Source organism: Momordica charantia (genome assembly GCF_013281855.1).
Source record: "Momordica charantia cultivar OHB3-1 chromosome 8 unlocalized genomic scaffold, Mcharantia_2.0 BLBB01000008.1, whole genome shotgun sequence".
Taxonomy (NCBI): domain Eukaryota; kingdom Viridiplantae; phylum Streptophyta; class Magnoliopsida; order Cucurbitales; family Cucurbitaceae; genus Momordica; species Momordica charantia.
This window is the reverse complement of record NW_028275166.1, coordinates 30,595,673-30,613,371: the sequence shown is the minus strand read 5'-3', so window position 1 is coordinate 30,613,371 and position 17,699 is coordinate 30,595,673. Positions and strand designations below refer to the sequence as shown.

The following is a 17,699-nucleotide window of genomic DNA, read 5'->3' as shown; positions in this document are numbered from 1 at the left end:
TTGACTTGGGGTATCAAAAAAAAATAATATATATAAATATTTTTTTGAGGTATTCTATATATATATATATATATATATTTGACTTGGAATAATTGGTGGAAATTTTAATCAAAGCAAATGTGTCTTTTTGACTTTGAAAATTGGACTAATGAAGCCCCAAATCATACTCATAGCTCTAATTTGTTCTCTTTTTTTTTTTGTGAATTGCAATATTCTTTAAAATAGAAACGCAATGTAGTGACTTTATTTATTGAAATTTATTGAATATGAAAAAGATGGATTCAACTCATTAGGTAGTTTTGTTAGGCTAAATATATAAGATCATTCTGTGTAATTCTTAATTTCATTCTTAATTTTATCCATCTTGTTCTTAAATTTGTTGCTCCAAAAAAAAAAGTCTTAAATTTGTTAAGTATTCTTAATTAAGTCATTTATTAAAAAAAACTGTTAAATTTTGTTAATAGAAAACGAATGTATATTAATTAAATTATTATTTTTGTTGACATTTTTAAACATATGTGGACACGTTATTTAGAAAAAAAAGGCGAAATTTTTACTCAAAGAAAAACTGTTTCTATAATAAAACAATGATACATAAACTTTTTATTAACAACCTTTTTAGAAATGATCTTATTGAAATTTTTTAATAAAAATTAGAGACGAAGTTGATAATCACCTAAAATATTAAGGGAGCATTGAGTTTATTTAGCCACTTCTTATACAATAAGAGATGAGAAAACTTTTTAAAAATTAAAATTAAAATAAAGTTGAATCTACATAATCCATGAAATATGGTATGTAACTTAATTAAAGATATCTCTTATTCTTCTCTTCTTATACTTTTGTCGTTATTATTTCTCGTTTCTATAGAGTCTTACGGTCTTTAAAATGAATTTGATCCTTTGTTCCAAAAAATTGTACTTTAATTTTCTAGCTATTCACCTTGTCTCGAAAAACAATCTTAATAGATTCTCCTAATCGTATACTTAATTCATACACAATTAGATTTATCATTAATTGATATCTATAATAATAAATTTTCATACTATTATAGTATCATACATTATTCGATTACTGTAATTTTAACTTTTGTTCATTTTAGTCCAAGTACTTCCAAAATATCTATTTTAGTCCCTGTATTTTAAAAAAAATGACAATTTTAGTTCATTCATTCCTATCTTTATCTCGCTTATTTCAATGTTAGCATGATACTTCACTCAATAAATTTTTTGAAATATAGTCATAAGTTTGCGTTAAAAGATTTCCGCTGTGTTAAAATTTTGCAAATAAAGACCAAAACAATCACCTTTCAAAAATGTAAAGACCAAGATGCGATCGTTTTGAAAGTATATAAACTAAAATGAATCAAAATCCAAAGTATAACAATCAAAATAGACAATTTAAAAATACAAGAACCAAAATAAATACTTATATGCTTCCAAAAGCGGTCCAGTTAGAAAGGGCTAGTCTCTTGATCATGCTCGCTTAAAGGTCTCAAGTTCAAACATTCTAGCAAGCTTAATGTCAAAAACTCTTAATATCTCTCGGGTTCAGACCTTGAAGTGAGCGAGTGCTCGAAATACTCCCATTAATTAAAAAAAAAAAAGAAGGAGAATGGTATTTAAACTTTTATTTTTGTGACGAATCATATTTGATATTCTTAAAAAGGTAAAGGAAGATAGATGGCGTTTAAAAGGAGGATCCACGTTAGTGTGATGAAAAAAAGGTAATTTTGTGTGTTTTGAATTTTGATGAGAGGGAAAAATAAACCTCAAAAGTCTTTATAAACGCGTAGCCCCAAAGCCAAACTCACCATCGCGTGCGCTTTCAAAAAGCTATTTATCATCATCATCATTTCTTTCTTTCTTTTTTTTTTTTTCCTTTCCCTCTCTCGTAGTTATGATTTTTTTGGTTGGTATAATATTTTGGTTTACTTACTTTTAATTTTGGTTCGTTTATATTGTTTATGTATATCTAATATTTCAAAGTCGTAGTACTTCTACTTTCAAAATATTCGTTTTGAATCGTACTTTTAAAAAGTAACCAACTTAATTAACATAAAATTCGTACACAATGTAAACTCTTTGTTACAAATTTAAAATTATGTTTCAAGAAATTTAGTGAGTGAAATGTTATGATGGACATAAATTAGATAAAAATAAAAATGAGTGAATCAAAATTATCACTTTCTAAAAAGTACATGGACTAAAATGGAGGTTTATCGAAAGTATAGGGATGAACAAAAGTTGAAAGTACAGGAATCAAAATGCACGTTTTGGAGGTACAATTATTAAAATGAACCAAAGCCAAAAGTATAACCACGAAAATATTATTTGAATCTAACTCTTTAAGAAATCTCAGGAAATATATTTATTTGATAGAAATTATATTATTATTATTTTTAGAATTTTTTCCTTTTCTTTAGTTGGGTGAAGAATCGAAATCTAAAATTCAAAAGAGAGAGTAATTAGTGTCTTATAAAATTTAATTCTAAGTTAGAATTAGCCATGTGAGTTAATTTTGATAATGAATTTTTGGTTTAAATCTACTTTTGTTTTCTATATTTTTGTGACTATTTTCTTTTCATCTTTTTGAAATTTTAGACCACCTACTTGAGTTCCTAAAATTTTATATTTTATATTTTATATTTAATCTATTTTGATTCTGAACTCCTAAAAAATATATTTTAGTCTAGTTTAAAAGAGTAATTATTTAGGTTCTCATTGTTATTTAATTTTGTCATTAATTGTTAAATAAATGGATTAAGTGGCTTCGAACATGTGTGTTAAAGTGTTGAGTGAGGATGTGGAGATTGGTCGAGCGAATATTATAATAAAGACCAAAATAATTATTTCTCCAAAAGGTTAGCATTTTGAAAGTTTAGCAAATTAAAGTAATTATTTGCAAAAATTTTAAACACTAAAATAGACATTTTACATAATTCATAAATCTAGGATCAGTATAAACAAACGTGCGACATGAACATGATTCAACTCGTTAAGGCATAATTAAAGGAGAAATTTTTTTTTTTAAATCATTAGACTTAAATCACTCGCTCCTCTGTACTAAAAAAATTAAAATAAAATTGAAAAAAAATGCACTAACCCTATCAAGAAAAAAACACTCAATTTTAATCCTTTTAACTTTCAAATTTATCGAATTGAATCATAAACTTGATCATGGTAAAATAAATACTGATTCAAAAATAAATTTAAAAAAATATTTGAAATCAAGTCGTACAATTGCTAAAACGACCAAACCTAGAAAAATCTTGAATGGATTTTTTTTTATATATATCCCTAAATGTCCGGGCCAGTTTGCGTGCACGACTAATCTCACGAGACAACTGTCTGACCCTACAACATTTTGTGCTAGAAAACACATAGAAATTACTAATTTCTTGAACTGAACCATAAAATCAAAAATACTCAAATCCCATGTAAAAAAAATACTTAATAGGCCGATTGAATAACGTAACTAGTACCCACAATAATAGTGTCATAAAGGGATAAGAATACTCATACACAACACTCGTCTAAAAAATGTTAAAGCGACCATAACTCAGCGATAATTAGCATATATCTCCAACCAAGAGCTTGTGAGTTCGAATGTTCAATCCTCCACCTCTACATATTGTACTAAAAAAACACATCTACAAAAATATTGAAGAAAAATATTTAATCGACTTAGGATATTAGCTTTTTTTATAGTACAATAATTTGGAGATATGAGGATCGAACCTCCGACTTCGAAAGAAGAAGTACGTGCTTTTTTAATACCAAAGAGAAATTACAAAATGAACCCAAAGTAAATACTATAACATTATTTTTTTTTTTGACAATGTAATTAAAGTGTACATGTACTTTAAAATGATCCATTATTAGATACATTTAATTAACAACAAATTAAATTTTTGAAAAGAAAAATTAGAGTGGGAATTGGGAAGGCAATGTATATGGAGTTTGGAATCCCCAAAAAAGTGGGATTATCATTAGTAAACCTCATATTATTGTCCTTTAGTGAAATGGCCTTTTGGTTAATTAATATTTAAATGAAGGAATGTAAGCATGATTGAGTTTAGATTATCAAAAAAATAAAAATGCTTTCCATTGGAGTGGAGCATGTTCTTTTGCTTTGGTTTCTTTTTGGGAAAGTTAAGTGTGGGTGCCAAATGCCCAATTGATCATATATTAATTGGAGTGTGGCTTTGGATAATGAGCCTTCAAAGATTACATAAATCAATCATGGGAAATTAAATATACATAACATATAACCTACAAAATAAAGGAGGAGAATATATTTCCCACCTCCACTACTCTCTCCCAATTTTTTTTCTTCTTTTTAATGTGTTTATTAACTTTGGAATTTATATAGTAACAAGTAATTGTTAATATATTATAGTTCTAACGATGCCACTTTTAATCTATATAATTTAAAAAACGCTAGAAGGAGGGCTTGAACCTCCAACCTTGTGGTTAAGGTCCACACGCTCTAACCAACTGAGCTATTCCAGCTATCGACTATTAAGGCTATTCTTTTCTCACTAATTTTTTTTTCAAATAATTTCCTTCCCTTGTTTTTTTTAATCCAATTTCATTCTTCTTCTAAAATTTTACAATATCATTATTATTCCTTATTTCACGGCCTCACCTTTTAATATATTTGTAATTAACTATTAAATAAAAAAGAAATATTCTAATAATTATTATATATCTGATTCTTATTTCAATTTCAAAACGTTTGAATAAACAACAAGCAATAGGTTTCTAAATCTAATTTTCTCATTCATATTAATTCTCATTTTGATTCCTAATAAATAAACGAACCTAAAAAACAATTAAAACAAAAAAGAGAAAATTTCTTCAAAATCCTCAAATCGACCCGACTCCCCATTAGGGTCAGAAATAGGGCAAGAATGGGAGGGGACTAAAATTTCCCACGTGGATGGAGTAGCTGGAAAGGCATCCTCAACCTTATCCCTAGATCCAAAAGATCTTCAAAATCTCGCGAGAGACTTCGAGTCAGATTTAAAAAAAAAACGACGTTGATTTAAGTCTAAAGTAGACAATATCATACCGACTGTGTCGTTGTAAAAATACGAAAGAGACTTATTGTCTATATTTTCTTTTTAAATATTTAAGAGAGAGGGGGAGGGGAGAGACGTAGGTGGCACGTAGTTGGGAATTGGGGAATTGAAAATGAAAAGTGGAAAATGAATGAACAAGACCGACCCACCGACCTACCCTCAAAAATAAAACCAAAAATTCATTAAAAGAAAAAATTAAAAAAAGGACTTTTATTCTTTATTTTTCTTTTTTGCAAAGGAAAAATTTAAAAACTTTCCTTTCTTTATTGCTTCCTTCCTTTCTCACCTGTTTTGTTTCCATGCATTTATTCCTCCTCTCCTACTCTTTTTGCTCCTCCCTCTCTCTCTATCTATTATGATTTTTCCCATTAATTTTTTAAGAAAAATTATATTTATTGAAGTAGAACAAAATTTAATAATTTAAAACTTTAAAACTTAAATAAGAGGTGAAATCATGCTATAGCTAATTTCTTATATTTTCTTTCGGTGGTCACATGTAACTTTAGCGATCTTATTTCTTTTTATTGCAGTGTTTATTTGATCAAAAGAAGAAAAAAAATGCTAGCTATTTTTGTGGGGATTGATTCATTTGGTGGTGTTTTGTATTTTAATAACTATAATTTGGGTCATTTGCTTGATTTTTTTTTTTTTTGTGAAAAAAAGAACAAAGGAGAGACCATCTAATTTTCACGACTAAATTGAATGTAATATTTTATTAAAAGTTTTATGGTTAAAATTGATTCATCGAACAAAACTATGTATAGGTATAAATTATTTTTATTTTAAATTTTTTTGACAAAATGTAAAGGAATGTTGTTGAATTCAACAGAAAAAATTGTGATATCCAAGTCCATATTTAGTACCACGCGAGTTTATCTATTAACTTATAGGCTTTTGAAACATTCCATTTTACGAATGTTACCAGCAAACTCAATACCTACACAAACTTAGACCTACAAAAATTATGAGCCAATTATTGTTTTGGCTGTGATATATGAAACTCAATTTAGTCTAAACTTCTAAGTTTCCAAAAAATATATTTTATTCTTTATGTTGTAAGCTTTATTTATTTATTTATTTTTTCAGTTTAACAACGATAGGAATAAAGATCAGACCATTAGTACATATTTTCTTTAGAATATTATAAGAAAAATTTTATTGGTCATCATGAACATAGTTCAGCGATAATTAATATATACTCCTTCTTTCGAGGTTGGAAGTTCGATCTTCTATATCCTCAATTGTGTAAAAAAAAAAAAAAACTTGATGGACCAAAATATATTTCCTATTTTTCTTAGATATCGTCTTGATAATCATAATAAAAATGTCGCAATTGATAAATTGAATGATACAATATGACAAATGATCGTTATCATCTTCTTTCCTATTTTACTTTCTTTTTCTTTTTATTTCCTCACAAATTTGAACTTAAGTTTTCTCTCTTGCGATACAAAAGGACTTTGAAATTAAATCATCATGTTTAATTATTTTTCTTCCCTCGGTGTGCTTCTAACAAATTAAATATTTGTGGATTGATCAAACCGATTGAGGTATGATTGGGGAAATAACTTGAGCGCTCCAATAAGAAATACAAAAGAGGCAAAAATTCTGATGCTCAAATCAATTTATGCTTAGATTTAACAGAGAGTTCAAGATAGAATTCGATACCTTATGTGGAAGTGAGACCCTCTATCTAAATGTTTGGGATCCGATAGGCCATATTCGATAGAGAATTATGTGTATCAGTTCGAAAGTCGAATATGTCGGATGCCTGAATTCGAGCGCAAACAGAGGTCACATCACTGGGAGGCATCTCCACAAGGTTCTTGTGACTAAGTATGGCATCTCGAACCTACTTGAGATGATTCTTGGGTTGGGTCTTGATCACTTGGAACTTCCTCCGTCTGATTTTCTCACCCCAACAAAATAAAAAAGGAAACTTATCTACTAAATTAAATACTTTCTATTTGTACTAAAAAAAACTTTCTATTTGACTCAATAAATTGTGTGGAATTAAAAATAAATAAAAATGAGTACATGAGAATTGAAAGATAATATTATCTTATCCAACAATATTAGATCGCTAAATATTACCAAGTACATATATGTTTTATTAAAAAATTGCAACATAAAACAAAAAAGTATTATTTGTCAAAAAAAAGTATTTATTCTTGAAACTGAAAAACAAAATAATTATTAATCAAATAGACCTTGAAATTATTTTACTTTTTAATTGGCCCATATTAATTGAATAATTTAAAAGCAATAATATTGTGTTCTTCTTTTTTGAGATATGGGTGTGATTGAAAAAGTGACATGTGTGCATTTCAATTTGCTTCAAGTCCCAATTGTGTTTTTTTGTTTGCTTCCCTAAAAATGAGGGCAATTCAATGTTTTGAGATCTTTCTTTTTTATTTCAAATAAATCATAAAATATCACATTTGGAGATAATTCATATAATTTTCATCAATCTAGAATTTTCCATTATTTCCCACTATTTATTTTTTATCAACAACTTTTGATTCTTTTTTTTTTCTTTTTAATCAAACTTCTTCAATCAATACTAGGTTTTATTGATCATGTGATACAAATTTGTGATCAAGATTGAAATAATTTAAAATGTCAGCAACATGTTTTTTTTTTTTTTTTTATCTTATTTGAACTTTTTAACTAGTTCAAGAATAGATGGCCATATTGAACCATCTCAATTATTTGTCAATTTTCCTCCATTAACTAGTTAAATTTGATATAAGATTTTAAATTATAAATAAACAAAATTTATAGAATACATGAAAGTTACATTTACTAATTACAAAATTCGCCTACTGAGTGAAAATTATATAGTCTCGAAATTTTGAAAGTTATTTATCTAATGAATCTAAATATAGTTTATTCAAATTCAGGCCTCCCAACCTTAAATTATATATACTCGAGATTATTAAACTCTAAATTATACGTCTCAAATATTTATTGAACATCTTATACACACATACATCAATACCACTATACCACTATATTTGTTGATTAAATAGTAATAATCTTTAATAATAAAGTGTACATACTATTCTATCCTCATTTTGAAGAAACATATCAAATCTATTGCATGTCGAGACGTGTCCATTTTCTTCTAATTTTTGTATTTCACGTCGTGCCAATTTGAATAATGATCAATCAATAAATATATTACGCCATCATTATTTCGGTTAACAATATTAATGATAGAGGCTTCGTAAACTCACAAGTAAAAGTTAGGTAGGTAATCGAACCTTTAAAAGTCAACTTATTAAATAGACAGAAAAAAAGAGTAAGTTCGAGGATTTAAATAATATGTAATTCCATCTTTTTAACATTGATGATATAAAAATTTGAGAAATGGTTGGTTAAGTTAGGGCTATCTCTACTAAGTCCATGTACTTTAGAAAAAAATCCCAAATTTTTTAAAATTGTAGCTCTATTCTTATACTTTAAAAAGTTTTCAAGTTGTAATAGATTTCTTAGAACTTTCGATTTTTGTGTCCTATAGATCCCTACATCAACTCCGTTAGATTAACATTTATGTAACCAAATACTTAACTTACTCGAAATGAGCTCATTATATAATCCTATAATCCTTTAATAATATAGACACAAAGTGACAAATAAAGTTGAGTTACCACACAAAAATTAAGGATCCTCCCCTCTATTAAAATCTTTTTAAAATACAGCAGTTTGATAAATTTAACTTAGAAAAGTTTAGAATCAAACTTATTAATTCAATAAATATGGGTAGAGAATAAAACTTTCAACCTCAATAAAAATATATAATAGTTGCCATCTCATCCAATAAACTATGCTCTAATTTAACCATTAGAAAAAGCTATGCTCTAATTTATATTAATTTAATGACTATTATTTATAGTAAAAATCTAAAAGAACATTAGATTAGGGTCCCGACCAATAAGTAATAATCTTCCCGCCAACCACCACTACAAATTTAACGGTTACTTATTTTTAAAAGAAAGAAAAAAAAAGACAAAATATCTCTTTTTTCAATCCCTATTGTATTTTTCTTTCGTAATCGTAAAAAATTAAATAATGATCGGTAGAAGATTTTGGGAAAATTTGAACGTACAATCTTTTTTACCGAAATATTTACAAGAAAAATTGAGGAGGGCAAAAGATTTTTTTTTTTTTTCCTTTTTGTCAAGAAAAAAAAGGATTTCTTCTTTATTTTTTATTTTAATGTTAGAGCCAAAAGTTTAGAGAGATAATATGATTAAGAGAGAGAAAGAGAGAGGGAGTTAAAAAGAGAGTGCAGGTATGAAAAGGCGAAACCCGTGCATTGCCTTTGCAGCGATTGCGTGTGAAAAGCTGAAAATTGGTAGAGAGAGAAAGAGAGAGAGTTTTCAAAAAGCTAATCTCACACGCGTTTTCCGCGCGTGTAGATCACGCCAAGTTAGTCCATATCGCAAATTACCCAACATCTCCCCTCACACACATAAGAAAGCGCGTGAGATTAGGTTCTAAATTCTAATCATATTTTTAAAAAGAAAAATCAAAAGATTAAAAAGAAAGAGCCAGTCAATCCAATTCCAAACCCCTTAAAAAAAAATATAAAAAAATAATCATCTAATCTCTCTCTCTCTCAAACTAAACCCAATTTTCTCTCTCTAAAAAAGGCAGTACCTGACCTCTCTCTCTCCATTATCTCTAATATATTGAGACAAAACTGGTTTAAAAAGCTTCTTCAAGAATAATTTTTCTTTCATTTATTTATTTACAAAACCCAAAAGAAATTCGGAGAAAAAAAAACTTTATTTTGTTCTCTTGTTCTTTTTAATTTTTATGACACCAAAAGAAGAGCTCTTTACTCTGCCCCAAAAGCATTTTCCAGAAATCCTTGCAACTGATTATATAGTACTTCCAACTCCCCATTTTCCAGAAATTCTCTCTCTCTCTCTAGAATCGTGGCACCAAAGAGAAAAAAAAAAACCCAATTTTCAGGGCCTCTCAAAATTCAATTTTTACTCACTTGGGCTGTTCTTTTGTGTTGTGTTCTGTAAAATCCCAATTCAAAAGATGACACCCCCTTTTTCTTCTTCTTCTTCTTCTTCTTCTTCTTCTTCTTCTTCTTCTTCACAATCTCCTCCTTGTTTCTGTTCCTTAATTTCTTTTACTATTCCCAATTATTGCCCCCCCAACCTTTGTCTAGGATATTTTGGGTTATTCCTACAGATGGATTCAGATAAAAAGTGAAGAGAGAGAGAGAGAGAGAGAGAGAGAGATGTTTTTTGTGAAGTAGGGGATCTCGTCTTTCCTTGTCTGAGTTGAATTCTAACATGGCTTTTTATTTCGTGTGAGAGAGAAGGATTGATTAAAAAAGGAGATGGATGGATGGATGGATAAATAGATAGATCCCTCTATTTTTTAAAAACTTTAAGCTTAAAGCTATGTTGTTTCTACTTTCTTCCCTTTGATTCAAAGTGGAATTTGCCTCTGTTTTTGGGTTCTTCTTTTCTTCTCATTTTGGCTTCTGGGTTTCTTCTGATTTCTGTATCTCTGTGATATTTGGGGGAATTTGGGTGATTTGGGTTTTGGGTTTTTTGTTTTGGGTGATTTAAATGAGAGCTGGATTGAGTACGATTCAGCAGACGCTTACGCCGGAGGCGGCGAGTGTGCTGAATCACTCCATCGGCGAAGCCGGCCGCCGCAATCACGGCCAAACGACGCCGCTTCATGTGGCTGCGACTCTGCTCTCTTCTCCCAATGGCTTCCTCCGTCAAGCGTGTATTAAATCCCACCCCAATTCGTCGCACCCTCTGCAGTGCCGCGCGCTCGAGCTCTGTTTCAGCGTCGCCCTCGAGCGGCTCCCCACCGCCCAGAGCTCCTCCCCGACGGCTGCGGCTGAGCCGCCCATTTCGAACGCCCTTATGGCCGCCCTCAAGCGCGCCCAAGCCCACCAGCGCCGCGGCTGCCCGGAGCAGCAGCAGCAGCCGCTTCTCGCCGTCAAAGTGGAGCTCGAACAGCTCATTATCTCCATTCTCGATGACCCGAGTGTGAGCCGCGTTATGCGGGAGGCTAGCTTCTCCTCCCCCGCCGTGAAGGCCACCATTGAACAGTCCTTGAATTCGTCCCCCGCCGCCCCGACGAGCTCCGGATTGGGGTTCCGCGGCCACTCCCCGGCCGTGATCTCTGCTCCCCCGGCGAGGAATTTGTATCTGAATCCCCGGCTGCAGCAGCAGGGGAGCCTCGCCACGCCCGTGCAACAGAGGGGCGAGGATGTCAGGAAGGTGTTCGATATATTGCTCCGGTCGAAGAAGAGGAATCCGGTGCTCGTCGGGGAGTCAGAGCCGGAGGCCGTGGTGAGGGAATTGCTGAGGAGGATCGAGAACAGAGAATTGGGGGAAGGGCCACTCTGTAATGTTCAGGTGATTCATTTGGAGAAGGAGATTTGTTCTTCTGATAGGTTGCAGATTGGGAATAGGATTAAGGAATTGGGGGATTTGGTGGAGAATAGAATGGATAATTTGGAGGGTGGTGGAGGGGGGGTTGTTCTTGATATGGGGGACTTGAAATGGCTGGTTCAGCAGCAGCCTGTGACTGCAGGAGTTTCGGGGTCGGGCGCAGTGCAGGTCCAGCAGCAGGTTGTTCCAGAAGGGGGGCGTGCTGCCGTGGCGGAGATGGGGAAACTTCTGGCCAAGTATGGCGATGCTGGTTGCGGTGCTCGGCTTTGGTTGATTGGTACTGCAACTTGTGAGACATACTTAAGGTGTCAAGTCTATCATCCTTCCATGGAGAATGATTGGGACCTGCAGGCTGTGCCCATTGCTGCCCGAGCGCCTCTTCCCGGTTTGTTTCCAAGGTATTCTTTGCAATCCCTACTTCGATTTTTACCGGTTTATTAACAGTTAGTTTGAATTATATTTGCTGGGATGTTGAATCAGAATTTTTGCTCTGTTAATAGAATCCATCTGATATGCTTACATAAACTTGATTACTTGACCATTGCGTATAGAATTCCAAGATTAGAAAAGATTTGATCTGTTCATTCTAACAAGAAAAGAATGAAAATTTTCCATCTCCTAGACTCAACTTGACTTTAGTAAACAGCTTGGAGTTCTCAAATTCCGCTGCTGGTTTATGGTTTTTCTTCTTTTTAATTCATGAAACTTAATCTGTGTCCTGTTTATTAGGCTTGGTACTACTGGGGTTCTTAATGGCCCGGTTGAATCGTTATCATCGATCAAGGGATTTCCGACTGTTTCCACCATTCCGATGCGACAGGTGATGCCTGAGAACCTGGACTCTGCTCGAAGATCAACAAGTTGTTGCTCAAAATGCATGACGAGTTACGAACGGGAGCTAGAAAAACTTGTAGCCAGTGAGTTCGAGAAGCCATCTTCTTTAGCTAAACCAGAAGGGGCTAAAGCATCTGCTCTCCCTCCGTGGCTGCAGAATGCTAAGGTCCAAGATGAAGATTCGATGAAGAAACAAGAGACGACCGAGGTAAAGTCTGCTGTAATTCATGGTTTACTTGTTGGTAATCATTATTGGCAATCTGCATCTGTAAAATGAGCAACCTTTCCTGTTTCAGAACTTGAATAAAGAACTCGTTGGAAAGCAGAAGACTCAAGAACTGCAGAAGAAATGGCATGATACGTGCTTGCAGCTGCATCCTAGTTTCCATAATCTAAACAAGTTCGGTTCCGAGAGAACTGTACCGATGTCTCTCCCTATAACAGGCTTGTACAGTCCGAACTTGCTCGGGCATCATCCTTCTTCCCAACCCAAGTTACAACTAAAAGGATTGGGCGAAACTCTGCAACTAAAACCAAACCCACTCCTCACCAGCAAACCACCATCGGAGCAAGTACTTCCGATGTCGCGATTGGGCAGCCCTGTTAGAACAGAGTTGGCTCTTGGGCGAATGAACAGTGAGATCTTGGCCGAGCAAACACATAAAGAGCGTGTGAAGGACTTTCTCAGTTGCATATCTTCCAAACCCGAGAACAAAATATGTGAACTGCGGAGTAGTAAATTTGTCAATGCATCAGATATTGACTCGTACAAGAGGCTGTTCAAAGGTATGTTAGAGAAGGTATGGTGGCAGCAAGAAGCAGCGTCTGCTTTGGCTACAACTGTGACTCAGTTCAAATTGGGGAACGGAAAACGACGCGGTACTGTCCCGAAAGGAGACATGTGGCTCTTGTTCTTGGGTCCCGACCGGGTTGGAAAGAAGAAGATGGCAACTGCTCTTGCAGAGCTGGTATCTGGGTCCAGTCCTGTAACCATTTGTCTTGGCTCAAAACGTAGTGATGGAGAATCAGACAGAAGTATCCGTGGTAGAACCGTGTTGGATCGAATATCAGAGGCCGTTAGAAGGAATCGATTTTCAGTCATTGTGCTCGATGATATTGACGAATCAGATCTGCTTGTCCGTGGAAGCATAAAAAGAGCGATGGAGCGAGGTCGGTTCACCGATTCTCATGGCAGGGAAATCAGTCTTGGTAATATCATCTTCATCCTTACAGCAAACTGGATACCAGATGATCTGAAACACTTGTCCAATGGGAACCCGCTCGAGGAAGAGAAGCTTGCTAGTTTAGCAAGAACTACTTGGCAGTTGAAACTATCCCTCAGCGAGAAGACAGTTAAACGTCAAGCTGAATGGGTGCACGGTGAAGAGCGGTGTTCGAAGCCCAGAGTGGAGACTACTGGTTCAGCCATAGCATTTGATCTCAATGAAGCTGCAGATGCAGAGGACGAGAAGACAGACGGGTCACTGAATTCAAGTGACGTAACAACCGATCACGAAACCGAGCACGGCCATGGCCACAGCCTCAACCCTCGACAGTTATCGTTCACAACTCCATCGGCATCACGAGAGATGTTCAATTCAGTCGATGATGCAGTCGTCTTCAAACCGGTGGACTTCGCCCCAATCAAGTATAACATCACGAGCTCCATCAACAAGAAATTTTCATCCATTGTTGGAGAAAAGATCTCACTTGAACTACAGGAGAATGCTCTTGAGAAGATCACAAGCGGGGTATGGCTCGGGAACACGAATGTCGAAGAATGGACCGATAAAATTCTCATACCGAGCTTGAAAGAGCTCAAGGCTTGTCTTCCGAGTGCGGCCACCTTCGAGTCCATGGCAGTCAGACTCGAGTCCGATGACGACTCGGGTTGCTGGGGCTCGGAGAATCAGCTGCCTTGTAGCATCAAGGTGGTTGTGGGGGAAAAACTGTGAAATTGCAGAGGGTGATTGCAGTTGGAATTTTGTAACTTCGGTTGGATAGAGATGTAAATACGCTTGAATGGAAGGGTAAAACAGTAAAAAGAGAGAGAAACATATTAAAAAAAAAAAAGGTTAAAAGGGATATGGGAGGGAGGCTGAGACGGCTCAGGCTATGTTTACTTTTTTTTTCTCCACTATTTTTTTTTAATTATTTGATTTCTTTATGTTTTACCTCTAAATTTATAGCAATGAAGAATTATAGATATTATTTTAGTGAAATTAGGGTGATGGTTATTAGTTTTCGATATAGCTTAATTTTTATTTTTTTGGCTTGGTTACAAAGGAAGGGTAAAGTTGTCATTTTGCTTCCAAATCCGATCGAGGAAACCATTGATTTGATGGTTAATAATAAAATGCCCAATTTTACTTGTGCATCAATTATTAAATCATTATATTTATTTTCCAATTCAAAATATTAGAAATTTTTTTTAAGTATAAAATGTTGGTGGGGTCGAATTCACAACTTTTTTATTAAAGATATATGTCAATGTCAATTACCACTTAACTAGTCAAAATATTAGATTTAGCATGTAATATTAAAAAGTTTTAGTCGAATCTTTGGATATGTTTTTAGTTAGATGTTGTTTTTATATGACAATATATTCATTAAATTAATTTTAGTTAAATCGGTGTGATGCAACATGTTTATTAAATTAAATAAATCGTGCGTAATATGTCTATTAAATTAAATAAATAGTGTGATGTTACATGTTATAAAAATTAAATAAATTAAATTTTTTAAACCTAACTTTTAAATTGATTAAAGTATTTAAAAGTTGTGTTGGTTGAGAAGGATGCTAATTATTGAAAGATAAGATTGATTTCTAAAGTGGTTAGTGGTGCTAAGTCAACTAAATTGAAAAGGGATGATATCTCTAATTAAATTGTATTTTTGCTTTTAGTTATCATATGAAGACCAAATATTTAAGATAAAAAAAAAGTACTTTAGAAGCAAACATAGGAAGTGTATTTGTCAAACCAAATGATATTGATTGTAAGTTAAAAAGGCATATAAACAATAAAAGATAGTTAGAAAATTTGTTTCACACGTGTAAATCTTTTACGTGCAAAGAAAAAAAAATCGTCACACCTGTTAATTCCTTTTTAATCCTTATTTATGTATGATTAAAGAGCGGGCGATTTGTTGGTAGGAAATTTAGATACCTAGTATCTTTATGTTGAGATAGTGAAAACTTAATCATCAAATAGGTTCGGTTCAAGCTCTAACTTAAACTCCATCAGAAGGCTGATGGAGCCTATAAGTGACGGAAGAATTTGAAACAATTAAATTCTACGTTAAGTTACGTCATTATAATTTTAAGATTATATATATAATTTTTCTTCGAAAATTGTGTAAAAAAAAATTCTTTGAAGAATGTAGTTGAGTTTACCTTATTAAAACAAAAAAAAAAGAAAAAAAAATCTAAATTAGGGTAAAGTTATGTTGGACTATAAAAGTCTACTCTTAAGATTAATTAGGTCACAATGAAATGACGTGTTTTTGGACAATTTTAAAAGTCTCCTGATGAATATTGGGATTCTTTGGCGATGTTTTCATTGCCGTTTAATTTGACTTGCGAATTTTGAACTAATTTAATAACTTAAATTTAAGTTATAGTAAATGATTTTAATATGAATAGTTAATTTAAAAGACATAAAGACCCCATATATATATACATAGAATAAAGAAATATATGAAAATAACGATATTATCTCTATTTTCATGTTGTTTTTATTTTTAACATCCTTCTCTTGCCACGTCAAATAAATTTATTGTGTTTTATATATACAATTAGATTTGAATCTCATTTGCTAATCTAAACATAATTCAATTGGTTAAGATAATCATGTGTAACTAAAAAGTTGAATATCATCTAAATCTTATTATTTAGTTATTTTATTTTGACAGTTGAAATTTCCTTATTTCGTTTTGATTTTTAAACTTTTTAAGTGTCTTACTTTTATTAAACAGTCCTTCAACCTTTAAATATATTGTCTGGATTTTGAAATATAGATGAAATGCAAAGAACATACCAAAAAAATTGCATTCTCCTAGAACCTCCTACGAATCATAGTCCCGCCTAGTTAGACTCTCAATATAATAATAGCTTGATGAAACTTAAGGTGTCACTGTCCGAACGACAGTTTCAAATCATAAAAAGAAAGACTCTCAGGCTTTAAATATAAAACAAACTTAATTTTTAAAAAATAGAAAACTAAAAATGAAATTGTTATAATTATCGTGATCCGGCTAAACCCTATTGAATGGATTAACTTTTTCATTTAAAAAGGAAGAAAAAAAAACAAACAAACATATGCAATCTAATCCCCATGCATGGTATGTGGAAGGCCAACAAGATCTTCAGCCATAATTTTGAACACAAAACAAACCCATAAATGAAAATGCATGTTCACCACCCACTTTATTAGACCATTGAAAAAGAAGAAGAAAAAAAAGGGTTATTTCTCATGTTTTTCAAGTGAATATTGACAAAATGCAGTTTTTGCATTATCAATTACATACATTTCTAGATTTTTGATTTGACCCTCATTGATTGACATGCATGTGTTTTCATTTAATAGGTACACTTTGCCTTATTTTCTTTTTTCATTTTTGTTTTTGGGAAGATTGGTCATTTTTTCCATCTTTATCCCTTCATTTCAGCTTCTCACCAACCATAATTGAGGAGCTTAATCAATTTCATATTTTAAATGTTTTTCTTGTTAGGGAAATTATTCAAAACCCTATTTGATTTGATGGCTTTTTTTTTCCTTTTAGTATGTTGAATCATTTCTTTTCCATCTTGTGAGAAACAAAAGATTATATTTTAAGTTAAAATTACAAGTTGATCTGTGAATTTGAAAAAAAAAAAAAAAAAAAGTCTAGTTAATTTGAAATTTTCATTTTTTTTTTTTGTCTAATGCATCTTTGACTTTTCAATTTGATATATGATAAATTTCTGAAGTTAAAGTGTTCAATAAATTTCTGAATTAAATAAAAACATATAGAAAGTCCCTAAAATTCAAACAATGTATTAAATATATGATTGAACTTCTAATATAACTTAGAATTTTACAAATCACCAAACAAAACACATGAAACCAAATAAAGTGCTTTTTTCCCTTTTTTGAGTTCGGACAGATAAATTTTCAATAAAAAAAATTATATTTATATATATATATATGCATACATGTGTGTGTTTTTAATACAATATATGATAAAAAGAATTGAAACCCACGATCTTTTGATTAAAATAAATGTCTTAACTAATTGAGTTATACTTAGATCGGTAATTATATTAATTTTTTAAAATATATAATTATTTTAAAACA

General features: G+C 32.2%; 1 protein-coding gene and 1 non-coding gene across 2 annotated transcripts; one reads left to right on the top strand and one right to left on the bottom strand.

The window, feature by feature from the left end:
* Positions 1 to 4,440: 4,440 nt before the first annotated feature.
* On the bottom strand, positions 4,441 to 4,514 carry TRNAK-CUU (transfer RNA lysine (anticodon CUU)). Its single transcript has one exon. It is a non-coding gene; the product is annotated as a tRNA-Lys (tRNA).
* A 5,249-nt stretch (positions 4,515 to 9,763) lies between these two features.
* On the top strand, positions 9,764 to 14,744 carry LOC111020845 (protein SUPPRESSOR OF MAX2 1). The gene is made up of 3 exons (XM_022297629.2): positions 9,764 to 11,927; positions 12,259 to 12,571; positions 12,660 to 14,744. Exons 1-3 carry the CDS (start codon positions 10,687 to 10,689, stop codon positions 14,316 to 14,318), a joined length of 3,213 nt encoding a protein of 1,070 aa, XP_022153321.2. The 5' UTR covers positions 9,764 to 10,686; the 3' UTR covers positions 14,319 to 14,744.
* Positions 14,745 to 17,699: the final 2,955 nt, after the last annotated feature.